This window comes from Sebastes umbrosus, chromosome 5, assembly GCF_015220745.1.
Source record: "Sebastes umbrosus isolate fSebUmb1 chromosome 5, fSebUmb1.pri, whole genome shotgun sequence".
Classification (NCBI taxonomy): domain Eukaryota; kingdom Metazoa; phylum Chordata; class Actinopteri; order Perciformes; family Sebastidae; genus Sebastes; species Sebastes umbrosus.
In genome coordinates, this window is record NC_051273.1 from 1,500,337 (window position 1) to 1,516,141 (window position 15,805).

At 41.5% G+C, this 15,805-nt stretch overlaps 1 protein-coding gene across 1 annotated transcript in view; it reads right to left on the reverse strand.

Annotated features, from left to right (window-relative positions):
* Positions 1-2,529: 2,529 nt before the first annotated feature.
* Positions 2,530-15,805, reverse strand: part of nhsa (Nance-Horan syndrome a (congenital cataracts and dental anomalies)) — an 86,569-nt gene continuing 73,293 nt past the window's right edge. Inside the window, exons 4-9 of the mRNA XM_037770389.1 lie at positions 14,597-14,659; positions 11,046-11,238; positions 8,652-8,783; positions 4,555-7,299; positions 3,800-3,923; positions 2,530-3,721 (exon numbers count right to left, since the gene is read on the reverse strand). Of these exons, the coding sequence (XP_037626317.1) occupies positions 3,091-3,721; positions 3,800-3,923; positions 4,555-7,299; positions 8,652-8,783; positions 11,046-11,238; positions 14,597-14,659 (3,888 nt within the window). The 3' untranslated portion in view covers positions 2,530-3,090. The remainder of the gene's footprint in view (positions 3,722-3,799; positions 3,924-4,554; positions 7,300-8,651; positions 8,784-11,045; positions 11,239-14,596; positions 14,660-15,805) is intronic.

Here is a 15,805-nt window from a genome sequence, read left to right on the forward strand (position 1 = left end):
ATTTACAGTAAACCTGGAGGGTAATATGGCTCCGTAGACTCCGTCAGCTCTGCATAATGGTTCAGTACCACCACTCCTATAATAAACTCATAATGTGAATATGTGGGACAAAATAAAGACTCATAGTGTGAGGGATACAACTAGGGCTGCAACTAACGAAGGATTTATTGTCGAACAATCTTCCGTACTTAAGTAATGCCACTTCCACCATTTTTTCCCAAACCTAACTAAGTTGTTGTGTTGCCTAAACCTAACCAAACTTGTTTCCTGTGAAGACGGAAGTTTATTTTGAAAAGACTGCATGCACGTAACGAGAGGAAATTAACACGCGTTGCCAGACATTCGTAGGAAAACGCACGAAAAATTAGGAATAATTTATAACGAAGGATAGGCTGCAGGTTTACGGTCACAGAGGAGGAAAGAAACCAGAAAATATTCACATTTAAGAAGCTGGAAACTCAAACCATTAATTTAATAGTCGACAACTAATCGATTAATCGTCGCAGCTCTAGTTAAAACCTCTCTTGTAGCTTATAATGCTTCTTTTAATGACATTAATGAGTTCCTATTTGTCTCTGTGACCAGCATCTGAATTTAAAATTTGTATCTTTTAAAAATTAATAATAATTCTAGCGATTCATTGCATCTAAAGATTTAGGTTATTTAACCAAATCAGAGAGCAAACGGAGAGTTATAAAAATAAATATATTTAGATTGTTGCAGGTTTTATTCTGACGGGGAATAAAAAAGACGTTTGGTACGAAAGAGCAGCAGATGCCACATCGATAAATCAGAACCTCATTTTTCATCACAGATTATCACCACCGCTCCATATTTAATTAACCCTACGTCCTCCATCTAAATCACCTGCTGAAGCTGCTCCGTCACCTTCCGTCTCTTGCTGAGAGTACAATAAGGCATATTTGATCCTCCTGAAACACGTTCAACTCGCCTCTTTCAACAATATCATAAACACACACCGAGTCAGCAAACCAGAAAAACAAACACACGACCTCCTTTAATTCTCCTCCGGCGCTCCTGTTTCACCTCCTCCGACTCTTTGATCACTTGTTCTTTATGTCCCCCGTTAACACCTGCTCCCTCCTCGCCTCTGAAGACTGTCACGTTTCCTCTGATCACTTATTGCGTGAGAATTTTTAAAATATCTTTGATATAATTTACAAATACGCTTTTAAAAGGACTGAGTGAAATATACAAACACATCCAGAGATGCTTTGAGGCTTCATGATCCGTTGGGGAGTATCAAAAGTTATTAGTGGCTTGAAGAAAAGTGAAAAACTGTGTGTCTAATTGCATAGGTATTCACAGAATACGTACAGTTACTCCGATATATATATTTAACAAGATAAAAATGCAGCTCAGATTGAACATTAATAAAGTGTAGATGGGCTGAAGGAAGACTTCGGATAATGTGCCATAAACTAACCAAACAATCAGAGTCCTGCGTCGGGTCGGGTGACCCGCCGGGTGACCCGCAAAAAAAAGGTGATTCTCTGGCGGTTGTTGGTCTTAACTTTATTTCCTGGTTCGGTTCTGAATAAATCAAATATCATACGGGTCTTATGAGACACGCTGACTAAAATTATAGATACACAAATCCCGTTAGATCCACTAAGAGTTACAGAAAATTCATTGATATAGCTCTTACTGTCATTTATTATTTATATTTTTAAAATATTAATTATTATCATTAATCATAATTTTTTATTATTATTAGTAGTATAAATAATAATAATAATATAAATAAATAATGACATTATGATTATTATTATCATCATCATCATCGTCATGATGTCATCATTAGAAATAATAATAATAAAAATAATAACAATAACAATAATATTGTTATTTATTTATATTATTATTAGTAGTATAAATAATAATAATATAAATAAATAATAACATTATTATTATTATTATCATCATCATTGTCATCATTAGAAATAATAATAATAATACCAATAATAATGTTATTTATTTATATTATTAGTATTAGTATAAATAATAATAATAATAATAATAATATAAAAATAATAATAATAATAACAATAATAACAATGTTATTTATATAATTATTATTTTGTTTATGTTTTTTTTCGATCCTTGTTTTCTGTTTCCTGTGTATTGCATTTTATTGTATTACTGAGTTTTTAGTGGGAATAAGTTGTACTGTTTTTGCATATTTGAAAACTTTAAAATAAACTATAAAAAAAAGGTCTAATCGCAGGTGTTGGATAATAAACAGCCCTATCGGCTATTAAAATAAAATGAAAATAATAATTATAATAATTTAATGTTTTAATGATTGCATAGTGTGTCTGGAATACGAGAGACACTTTGTTACCAATGGGCAATATTATGATAAAATATTCATTTAAATTGTATTTCCTGAATTACCTTTGTTTTAAAATATATTGTCTTAGTTTCACATGATGAAATGATCCTATATGATCACTTTAAATGTGCTGTCGAACCAGATTATTATTGTAGTATTTGTGGTTTTGTGTCGACGGGTCGGGTTGTAGACCTAGTTGGTGATATGAACGGGTGGCGGGCCGGTACGGTGTTGCAAGTCACGGTGTCGCACGTCACGGTGTCTCACGTCACGGTGTCTCACGTCACGGTGTCTCACGTCACGGTGTTTCACGTCACGGTGCCGGGTCTAATGCGGGTCTTTAAAACCAGACCCGAGCAGGACTCTGATGTAAGCCCGTTTTTTTTTCCTGCAGAATAATGTGTTGCTCATCATTTCTATTCATCAGTTTCTACAGAACACTAAATAATCTGTTTCTAATAATATTCTTACTGTGTATAAAACATTTTTGAACACAAGTAAAATTATTTAAATCATCCACAGAACAACCAAAAGGAAACATCTATAAAACTCAACTAGTCAGTTCATGATTCTTTTTAACCTAAATGTTGTTGTGTATACAGTAACATGGTTCTGCTGCCCTCACCACATCATCATCATCATCATCATCATCATCATCATCATCATCATCTCTTATATATATTATTCTGGTCCGTTTTACTGTAAACTAAAATCATTTCATACCTCTGTGTTCTCTACGTGGAGCCCTGTGATGAGCGGTCATCGTGAGGACTCCCGTCCGAGTTCTCCGTCTCGCCCTCAGAGATCGCCTGCATGGGCACCGAGTACATTCTACCGCGCACGCCGTACCTGCTGCTGTTGGCGGGCGGCGGGATCCTGGAGCGGCCCTGCCTGGAGGAAGCGGGCGAGGAGAAGGGTTTCGGGGAGAAGCCCTCTGCGTTGGCTTTGGGGTACGGGCTGGAGATCTGATCTGGTCCCGACTGGTGCTGCAGGGGCGAGGCGGGCTCTTCGGGCTGTCTGGGCGACTCCATCATCGGCGAGTCTCCGGCAGATTTAGGAGCGACGGGGCTCTTGAGGATCTCCGTCGCCGACATGCGGTAGCTGGACTCGGAGCGGCTGCCTTTTTTGAGCAGCAGCAGCTTGAACTCCTCGTTGGAGGTGCTGGACTTCTTGGCGTTCCTGTAGATGGGACTCGGTGGGACTCGGTGCAGGCCCGGCGGGGTCACGGCGGAGGAGGGCGACGCCGCCACTGGGACCGGGGAGCTCGCGGTGCTGCTGGGTGGCGTGTTCCCCGAGGCAGCGCCGAGGCGGTTCCTCACGTTCAGCTCAGAGGAGTCCTTCCTGCCCAACACTTTCCTCTTGGACCTGAACATGAAGAAATCAAAGTGAGGACGTCTGTAAACTGAGAGACAAAGAGGCAGCGATCCAGACGGCCTACAGTACCTGTGAATCATAGCGAACAGGTCCTCAGTGGTTCTGGTCTTGGTGGGGGACAGAAACACGCTGTCGTCCTCTGGTCGGGACTCATCGCTCAGAGGAGACGCTGTGTTATCACTGGCTGGAGAGTCTGGGAACACAATCAACATGTGAATATACGACATACAGTACACTTTATATTCTACACCAGAGGTCACCAGTGACCCCTTAAAAAGAAGCAATGAGCTCAAACTTAAAGGGTAACCTCAATATTTTTCAACCTGGACCCTGTTTTCCCCTTTTTTTTGTCTAAGTGATTAATAGGGACAACAATTTCTGAGATTGGTCCAGTATGGAGGGAGAGCGCTGTAGACGGCAGCTGCTCATGGGCTGCTATATGTTGCTATCAGGGCAAGCTGGCACCGTCATTTACGTCCAATAAAAGTGCTTGTTATTGCCATGACAGGCTCTGATTGTTATTATAAAGAGTCTCGCTCAAAGAGAAGTCTCGTTGTCGCTGTCACATTGACTGTGAGAACATTACGCAATGTCGTCTCACAGATAAACCTTGATACTGAGTTAGAAACTGATATTAATGACAGAAAGGGAGAAATGACCTCTCATTCTGGGGGTAAAGAAAGAATGTGCAGCCGACAGTGCTGCCACAACAAAAATTGAAACAAAGCGGAAAACTATCGGATGCGGCCTGGGGTTTGTGAATCTCAGCTGTACACGACCACAAATGTAAAGATTGATATCACCATGCATCAGTGATAACGTACCTTTACTGCAGTAGTCCTCGCTCTCTGCTGTCTCCTCCTTTACGTCCTGAGAGGCACTTTGTGCTGAAGCACCTGATGGCTCATCTTCCTCTTCTTTGCCGCCTCCGTCACTGATTGGACTCTCTTGTGTGGCCTCTGATTGGCCGTCAGCAGCAGGCACTTTATCAAGACTGTGTCCGAGCTGGACGAGATCTCGCAGCTGCCCATGGGGTGAACCGTGCTGAACGGAGAGAGGAGGACCTGCTTCTTCTTCTTCTACTTCTTCTTCTTCTTCTTCTTCTTCTTCTTCTTCAGGTCTTTGCTGCTGTAAAGGCTCTGAGTCTCCAGATGTTTCTACCGACTCTCTGAACGTCTCTGCTTCGTGACTGCTGGTCCTCTCAGGGACGTCTAACGCTGGTGCCTCTCTGTCGCTCTGACACGCTGCGTCTCCGTCTGCGAGCTCTTCGCTTGAGGTAAACATCGATTCACACGACCCCTTGGAGGGCGCGTGGCTTTGATATAACAGCGGACTCTCGAGCGCCGCAGAGTCGTTACAGGGAAGTGTGCTAGTTAAGTTCACAGTGGGACACTTGAGTCTGGAAGTGTCCTCATGGCTTCCTTCCTGTTCCTGGCTGATAGGTCGGAGGTGTACTGAGTGCAGCACGGTGGGGGTGATGGCCATGGGACGGGCGTTGAACACCTCTAAGTTAGGCGGCGCTACAGGAGCTTTCTGTTTGTTTTGGTGAAGGATCTGCGGCCTGTACGCTGACGCCTTGTTGCCGACGCCGTGAAGGGCACTTAGGTCAAGGTGTGAGGGCGGGATGATGGGCAGCTCCAGGTCTCTCCTCGAGGCGGCTCCGAGCGACAGCGACGAAAGAGACGACTTCCTCTCCGGGACTTTGGGCTTCCTCTTGCCGCTGGATGGTGACAGCGGTCCGGGAAAGAAGGCGGAGGGGAAGGAGGAGGTGGGGGTCTCCGACTGACTGGAGTAGCCGCTGGACGGGCTCGCCAGGCCCGCCAGCTTCTCTGGAGACGTAAGCTTGAAGTCTCCGTCCACCGACGGAAGCGAGGGCGTGGTGGCTCTGGAGTCGGACTGGGACGTCTGAGACTCGGAGCTCTCCTGCGACTTGATGCACTCGATGACGGTCGTGCCCGTCGCCGTGCTCGAGTTGGACAAAGAGCGGTACGGATCGCTGGACTTCAAATCGTTCAGGAGCCACAGATCTGCGTAGTCTGACTGTACGATCCCCTCGTCCTTAAACGAATGAGCATCTGTGGAGCTAAACACGCCTAAGTCGGGTAGATCGGCCGAGTCCTCGATGCCCCAGACCACCAGCGGCTCTCTGGCGAGCGAGGAGCGACTCGGCGAGCCGGATAAAACCAGCTGCAGCCTCCTCTCCTTGGAGGACAGCTGCTGCCCGCAGGACATCTTTGGTTCTTTACCGTCGGGGATGTGTCCCTCACTGCATATCTTTCTTAAGGATGAACTCCTCTTAGGCGGACTCGGCTTCGCCTTTGGTTTCCTCAAAGAGAGGCAGCGCCTCGCGAGAGTCATGTGACCGCTGAGGTCGCAGTCGGAGCCGGGGGCTGCATAGTTATACGAGAAGCTTCTGCTCCCTTTTATACCGCAGTCAAAGTGCATGGAGGTGTAGTAGCCATCGTTGTCTACGGAGTAGTGGGACACGGTGTCGGCTTTCTCTGACGGCGGATTGTCGGAGAAGCTGCTCTCGCAGGTGGCCATGCTGGTGAAGCTGGGGCAGCCCAGGCTGCTCTCGGCCTCCCTGCTGGGCTCGGGGCTCAGGTCCTGGGAGCGCGGCGGGTCCGCGTGGGGGTAACTCCACTCCGCCTCGATGGGCGTGCTGACCCCCGCTTCCTCTAATATGTCCATAGCTGTGGAGGAGAAGGAGCCGGCCCGCTGGGTCCTGAGACCCTGGTGGTAGTGGTCCAGCATGAAGCTGGTGTGGTCGTCGTTGGCGTGCGTGGCGGCGTTGAGCGAGAGCTCAGAGTCACAGTGGGAGGAGCCTGTGAGCGGTGGAGAGGCTGCTGGGGGGATTGTCTCTGAGGTCTGTGAGGGGCAGGTGGAGCTGCTGCCGCTCCAGTTCCCACTGGAGGACTGGTGGTCCTCCTTATGGTCCATCTGCACCCCGGCGGCGGAGACAGAGTGGACGGGGCTGCTGAAGGTGTCCGAGCTGGACGAGATCTCACAGCTGCCCATGTCGGCCTTCCGGGGCAGCTGAGACCTCGTCCTCTCCATCCAGCTGCGCTCCGGACTCTCCGACAGCTGCTGGTACTTCAGGCCCAGCTGGTGCTCGGACATGTTCTGGTCGTCCATGCGCTCCTCTCCGTCCTTCAGGATCAACTCCCCGGGTCCAGACAGGAAGTCCTCGCCGTCGAAGGGGGACAGCTCCTCCTCCTCGTCGTCGCTGTCGTTGCGCCCATTGTCCATCACCCGGCTCCCGTCTCTGGGCAGACTTCGGGAGCGCAGGCGTGCGCCCACGGAGGCGGAGAACATGGCGTCGGCGCTTTCCGACAGGCACAAGATGTTTCCTGCAGAGTGGGACAGGGACAGGGACAGGGAGACTCCCTGGCCTCTCTGGGCCCTGATCCTCCTCCGAGACGGCGCCCCCGAGATCAGAAAGTCTTCCGTCTGGCAGCCGGAGTCTCTGGTGCTGAGGTGGCTGGCCAGCTCCTCGCTGGAGGGCGTGACGTTGGGACTGGCATGAACGATCACGGTCCGCTCTCTGGAGCCAGGAGAGTCATCGGAGTCTGAGAGGAGAAGGAACACAAAACTCAACTTCAGATTAAAACTGACACTTCATTGCTCTTAATACTGTGTTCCTTAAATTTATATTTCTGTCATCACCCATCTCTCCCTCCCCTCATTTCCTGTCATCTCTCTACCGTCGTCTGGCTATTAAAAGCATGAAATGCCCCAAAAATAACACTGGAAATATGCCTCACTAGTTGATGTCTCTCATATTTAAGTTGACATACTAAAGCTGATCATTCTGCTCCTCTTCTATAGAAGAAGAACAGAACATTTGAACACAAAATACACAGAATGGCTTTGTATTACTATTAGCACCGTTGTCTCTACGATGACAAAATACCATAACATGTGATTTAGACCCACCATGTGACACCATGTGTAAAACATTTTATTTTACTTTTAACAGCAGCAGTTTGAATTAAAATATTTTCTTGCAATCAAATTTGATTGGTTTTAAAGATATGCATTGGAAATTATTAATGACAAAATTACATAATTCAAAATGAAACATTAATTGAAAAATAATAATAAAAATAAACAAATACAATAAAATAATAAATAAATAAAATATTAATAAAAGTATGACTAATAATGATAATAATAAATACCACCCAAATTATTGATAAAAAATACATAATTCAAAACAAAACATTAATTGAAAATATAATAATAATAATAATAATAAATAAAATAAAAATAAATACAATCAAATAATAACAAAATAAACTAAAAATAATCAAATTATGACTAATAATGATAGTAATAAATACCCCCAAATATTAATTAATAAAAGAATATATAATACATAATTAAAAACAAAACATTAATTAAAAAAGTAATAATAATAATATAATATATATATAATATATATAATACATATATATATTATATATATATAATAAAATTAAAATAAATAAAGATAATAACATTATGATTAATATTGATAAAAATAAATACCCCCAAAGTATTGATAAAAAATATTCAAATAATTAAAAAAAAAACTTAATTTAAAATAATTATAATAATTATAAGAAATACAATAAAAAAGAAATACAACAAAATAATAAATAAATAAAATACTGACTTATAATGATAATAATAAAAAATAAAAAAATAAAAATAAGAATAAAAAATAAATAATGACGACTCCCACCTCCACAAATAGATCTCCATATAATACACTAGGGGATGTGTTCTGATACTGTTAAGTCACATAAAGTCTTGGATTTTAATTAAAGCTCCCGTCCAGGATAAGATAGTTTTCTCTTCCATCCTAGTTAGTGAAAGTTTCACACTTTGAATCAACATCTTTGTGACTGACAGAGAGAGCGTGAGATGAGTCACATACCTAAATCCTGCTGCACCTGTCGGGGAACGCCGGCGACGGTCCTCCGTCTCCTCAGCTTCCTCCTCCTCTGAAGCACAGACTGCGAGTGGACGAGCGAGCAGCGCACACTAGCATCTCTGTCGAAGCCGACGCCTGCAACAGAGACGGGACATGTGAGGAATCTTTGATTAGTGGCGACTGCAGCAGCTCCTTTAACTCTCACGCTGTCGCACTACTGCTGAACTAAATTAGATGTTCTACAGAAGACAAACTGGAGTTATTTACCACCCAATGTGATGTCTGAACTGTCACATTAGGAAATATAATAAAATCAGAACATGCAGGAACACGAGTCAGCATGTTGATCCTGCTTTCTGCCTCTGTGTGGTTGTGTTTCCTGCTTGTTTCCCTCTCCCTCCCTCCGTTATGACCATCATGTGATAGCAGGTCAGGCCTTTCAGCTCCATAGCAATCGCTGGACTTTGCTTACAATGTGCATTTTTTTTCCCCTCAACTGTGTCTGACTCAGCCGGCGTTGGCGACGTACAACTCTTCTTTTGACTCGCTGAGAGCGAGAGTAAATTACATCAGTTGGGCCTTTTCAGCAGTCTGGACAGAACTAATTGGCATTCATGTCACAGCGTCTCGCAATCACAGCCACAAAGGAAGAAAGTTAACGGGGCACGAAGCATGACATGGAGGGATTCTCTGTGGTAACACTGATGAGGATGATGATGATGAGGAGGTTTTATAGTTACAGTATAGTTATTATGTCTGACTGTTAGCTGTTAACAGTGAATGTTAAAAAGAATAGTTTGACATTTAGGGAAATGTGCTAATTTGCAGTCTTTCCAGGAGTTCAAGATCAAGATCAACGCCACTCATTCTGACACACAAAAGGACTTAAAGTGAAGGACTCTGTTAAAAACCTCGCTGTCTTAACTGATTGTGATCTAAAAGTCATGTAAAAGCAATAACTAAATCAACTTTTCACCATCTCAAAAACAAACTTAGAGCTCTTATGTCAAAACTAGGGCTGTCAATCGGTTGAAATAGTTAATCGCGATTAATTAATCACTGTTCAAAATGAACCTTAAAGGGAGATTTGTCAAGTATTTAATCCTCTTATCAACATGGGAGTGGACAAATATGCTGCTTTATGCAAATGTGTGTTTATATTTATTATTGTAAATCAATTAACAACACAAAACAATGACAGATATTGTCCAGAAACTCTCACAGGTACTGCATTTAGCAAAAAAGTAAAAGAAAAAAAAAGTCACAAAAAAATCCGAAAAAAGTAAAGAAAAATTCCTAAAAATATGAAAAAAGTCTGAAAAATGTCCGACAAATATATGAAAAACATTTTAAAAAAATGTCCGAAATATGTCCAAAAAAAGGACGACAAATCTCCGACAATTGTTCGAAATTTTTTTTAAAAAATGTTCGAAAAATGTCTGACAAATGTCCAACAAATTTCCGAAAAAAGGTAAAACAAATGTCTGAAAAATATCCAAAAAATGTCCAAAAAAGTCAGAACAATATCCGAAAAATGTCGCAAAAAAAATAAGAACAATGTCCGAAAAAAAGTCAGAAAAATATCCACAAAATCTGCTCCAATCATACCATGGCAAACTGCAGCCCAACAGGCAACAACAGCTGTCAGTGTGTCAGTGTGCTGACTTGACTATGACTTGCACCAAACTGCATGTGATTATCATAAAGTGGGCATGTCTGTAAAGGGGAGACTCGTGGGTACCCATAGAACCCATTTACATTCACTGATCTGGAGGTCAGAGGTCAAGGGACCCCTTTGAAAATGGACATGACAGTTTTTCCTTGCTGAAATTTAGCGTAAGCCTAGAGCGTTATTTAACCTCCTTCAGGACCAGCTAGTCTGACATGGTTGGTACTGATGGATTCATCAGGTTTTATAGTTTGCATTAAAGAAATTAGTGGTGTTAAAATGAATACGCGTTAACTTTGACAGCCCTAGTCAAAACATGATTTAGAAAAGCTTATTCATGCTTGTATTACCAGCAGCGTTGACTACTGCAATGGTCTTTTCACTGGCCTTCCTAAATAGACCATCTAACAGCTTCAGCTTGTACAAAACACAGCTGCTGGAGTTCTTACGAAAACCAAAACAACCGACCACATTAGAGTCACAGAATCGACTTTAGAAGCACAGCTGCTTGTTTATAAATCATTGAATGGAGCAGGAGTAGAATACCTCTCCGATATGTTTCAGCAGTACACACGAGTGGTATCGATCTTCTCATCTAACTCTAAGCAAGAAAGCAAGCGTCTTTCCTAAAATGTCAAACTATTCCTTTAAGAAGAGCTAAAGAAATCTACACCCGGCTCAGTCCTGTCACAGTAAACAGATATATAAACCATAATGCTTTAAATTACCGGTCACATTGATGGGGATGACACACGAGGAGATGACTTGTGAACTGGTTTTCATCCTCTCCTCGGGGGTGGGCAGCGGCAGGGCTCTGGACCAGTTGGTCTGCTTGTCCAGGGTGGTGGGGGTGTTGGGGACGGGGAACTTGGGCCGGTGACCTAGAGGCAACCCGTCGGCGTCGGGGTCAGAGGGCGCCGCCTGCAACAGATGGATATTTGCATGGTTAGCTTGTTATACGGTTATAGCTGGCATCACATGAGGAGTTAATCATGATCAAACTCAGCTGCAGAGAGGAGGATGTGTAGAGTACAGGGGTTGAAGTGTAGAGATTAGTGTTTTTTATGATTTTGAAGTAGATGTTTTAATGACTGAATCGATATGTTTGCTTCGTTTGAGTCTATGTGGAGGTAAAAGGAAGTTACCGCTTTTATTGTTTTAGCCTGAGTAACGTGACGTCATATCCGTTCCGTATCCATCAACCAAAACAAACCGCAGAAAGGAGAAAACGTCGGAGGGTTGTCATGGATACGACCTGCACCCTCACATGTTGAATCCAGCGTGGTAAACACTACACATCCAGTAAAGGATGGAAACACTTTGGGTTTCACACATTGACAGGAAAAGCAGAGCTAGACAGAGCAGAGCTAAAGCTGCATGCTAACTCTGTCACAGGAAACGTTCTCGTATCACGGTAACGTGGCGGTGGAGCCGGTCGTTTTTCTCGTCTGCGTGGTCAAATGGGCCGACGCTACGACTGTAGAGCACCCAGATACTGACATTTGTGTTCTCTGCATTGAAACGGCCCCGATGGAGCTGACCATGGATGGATAAAGAGAACGGAGCTGACGGGAGAGCTAGAGACCACCTTGGAGAAGTTAGAGGAAGTAGACACGTGGGACTTCGTCCGCTTTTCAAAATAAAGGTGTTAACAAAGGGAACTGTATATAAGAAAAAGTCCCTAGAAATGTTTGATTCAACTTTTTCCCATGGTCTAGTGTTAAAAAAGTTAACAAAGATCACAATAAATCGTAATATAGAATCGCAGTATATATCGAATCGGCACCCAAGTATCGGGATAGTATCGAATCTGGAGAAAGGTGTGTCATCCCGGCCCTAAAGTCAATACACATGCCCTTCTAGGAGCTGAGTTTCATACTGGATTCATTAAGTAGTGGACATAAAACACATGCTTAAGTGAGAGACAGAAAATGGAAAGCACAAGAAGCATTCAAAGAATCTACTCAGAAGGTTTCATGCAAAAAAAATAAAGTGTGAAATGTAGAATTTAAAAACCCGTTAAAGTCTTGTTATACCTGCAAACAAAGTTAAAAGCACCGACTGTGTCCGAGCTTCAGAACAATAACAAGTGTGGCTCACGCTGCAGCTCATGTGATAAATAAATAAATAAATACTAATTCTGCTTTGAGGAAAAAGAGACGTCTCTCTTCACTCAGCAGATATTAACGGAGTAAACAGTCATTACTTTGGGAACTCTTAGCTGATGCTCCGTCAATCTGCGGAACCTAAAGTGACAAAATAACAACGAGTCTCCAGAAATATCTGAGTGGAAATACTTCGTTCCTCTGCACACTCCTTTTTCCACGAGCCTCTTCAGACTTTAAATACTGTAGATTACTTCCCACCTCCGTGATAACCTTTACCAAAAAGAAGTTTATTCAAGTGTGCTACTAGTATACTTCTTTTAGGTTGACTTTTTATGTACTTATCAGAGATGTAGTACTTCATATTTTGATCAAGATATACTTAAGAAAAGTATAAGTTAGTATACTTGTACTTGTATATAACCTTTCTGTTAATAGATATAAATATAACTTCACCTATATATATAATTTATTCTTTATAATACTCTTATACAACATTTTTTATACAATATTTCATCAGTATGCAACTTATACTCAACTCTTATTCATCAGATCTGTATATATGTGTATATGTATATGCATCACATATATCCTCATTGTAGTGTATATTGTTGTTATTAATAATCAGCACTTTGCTAGTTTGCACTCTGGTTAGATGCAAAACTGCATTTCGTTGTACTTTCATAAACTAAAAAGTGAGCTATAACAAGTATAAAACTAGTAAACTATACAATACTTACACTTAAAATATACTTTTATATACTAAAAAGTGGGCCAATTTAGTCCCAAGAAATACTGAAGAAGTACATTTACAAGTATAAAACTAGTAAACTATCTGTATACTTATAGTTGCAGTACAAAATACGACTTGGTGTACTCAAAGTTTACTATTCTTACACTTAAAGTACACTTTAATGTACACTTTTGTAAACTAAAAAGTGTGCCAATTTAGTCCCAAGAAGTATTAAAGCAGTACATTTACAAGTATAAAACTATTAATCTATCTGAATACTTATAGTATAAGCTGCAGTACAAAATATGACTTAAATGTAAACTAGTTGTGTACTCAAAGTGTATTCTTACACTTAAAGTATACTTTAAAGTACACTTTTATAAACTAAAAAGTATGCCAATGTATACTACTAGTACACTGATATTAGTATACTTACTACATGAAGTATACTTGTGAATATATACTTGAACTTTACTTCAGTATACTTCATAGATAAACTTGAAGTGTAGTACTTTTTTGTATCGCTTTAAGCTCTGAAGTTCTTACCTTGAGATTCCTACAGAGAGCCACATGTGAAACTGAAACTGGGAGTGATTCTCAGGCTGAACTGGTTCCCACCTCCTCAACCCGACAACCTCCCACCCCCCATTTGAACCATTTAAAGCCAGCTCTCTCTTTGTGCTCTCTGTTCCCAGCAGACCAATGAGACCCCGACAAAAACCTCCGGCCACAAAAGAAACCGGTTTCCTTGGAAACTTCTCCCAACTAGTTAGAAGAAAACGCATTTACAGCTGATTCTGTTTCAAGAACAGAGAGGAGGATGAAAGAGAGACGGCGAAGGAGAGGAGAGGGACGAACGTACGGGATGAGAGAGAGAGGAGAAAGAAAAGAAGGAGTGGCGGTGTTTTGGTGTTTCACAGCGGGGAGTTGGTGAATAAGACTGCACACACACAGAGAGAGAAACATGGATGGATGTCAGCTCTCTCTCAGGGTGCAGTGAAGGAGACCGCAGCACAGAGGGATCATGGGTAATCACAGGCGCGAGCTTCGGGAAGTCGGACCCTATCATTAGAGAGAAACCCCCGGCTGCCGCTCGGGCGGCTGGGACTGTGGCCCTCACGCACACATTCCTCACATACTGCACGCTCAAAACCTGAACTCCCAACAACTGTCTGACTGCGTCAACGAGTGACGTGTCAGCGAGGAGGAGGAGGAGGAGGAGGATGCTCTCCTTCAGTTTCACCTCCTCACTGGTCGGAGCAGGACGCTAACTGCTGCTGAGAGAAGCATGCATTTAAATAGAGACTCGTTATGTAAATTAGAAGGAGTCAAAACTAACAAGAACAGGTTAAGGAGTTGTGAAATAAAGTGTTAGGAGGAGAACACAGGATCCAGGAGGGAGGAGGAGGGAGGGAGGAGGTTGGGAGGGAGGGACCACTACCTTTCTGCTCCAGGGGGAGAAGCGGCAACATTCGGTAGGGGAGGAGGAGCGGGTGGATTCAAACTGAAGTACAGGGCAAAAACAAAACAACAAAACTGAAATGAACATGGAGATATTCAACATGAACATACAGAACACACAGACATACTGTGATCAACTTGAGTCAGGGCAGGTTGATGAGATGAAAAAAACATGTATGCATCATTTATTCTGAAGGTGATAAAAACAGAAATATAAATTCCCGGCTGTGAAATGAGATTTAAACAACCATGCTCTGCACAGACCACGTGAAACACATTCCCCGTGTTGTTACCTGGGTTTGTGCTAACTGTGTTGCTGCATCTCTAACAAGCCTCTCTGGCTGCTTGGAGGGACAGAATGTGCATTTCACTTTAAAATTACATTGAAAACATCTGTGCACAGCTGCGTCATCTCCAGCACATCAAATCAAATTCATCAGCATTTGAAAAACAAATATGCAAGACTATATATGGGAGAGTATAAAGCTATACCACCTATATAAAACAAAAAGGTGAAAGGGAAACTAAAACAGTCACCTGACAGGATGCCAATCATCTCCACGTGTTTTGGGCCTGTCCAAAAGTACTTCATACGACATACTTCATACTACATACTATACTTCAGCGTAAGATTTATACGAATTAGCATGAAGTCATAGGAGGGACATAAAAAAGAATTAATCTGTAAAATAAGAAAATAAATGTGGGAATATAAAAAGGGAGATAAATAAAAGAATAAATACATGTGGAGATACAAAGACAAATAAAAAATATAATAGAATAATTATAAGCATTTTAATATATTTTAACATTTGTTCATTATTTCTGTATATACAGTATATATATTATATATATATATATGTATATATAATATACATATATATATATATATTGTATATTTGTATTTAAGTACTAATTTTTTTCAATATATTTTTTTTAATTAATTTATATTAAATGCCATTTATTTATTTTTATTTCTTTACTTTTTCCTATTGCTTTTGCAATAAAAAAATAAAAATAAAAATGAGTAATTTCCATACAAATATATAAATATAGATATAAATGTGAATATAATTCTTCTTTTATATTTGTCTTTATATTTCCACATTTAGTTTCTTATTCTTTTACAGATTTTTATTTTTTAAATACACTTCTTTGTTTATTTATCTATTTTATTTTTTATCTCAAA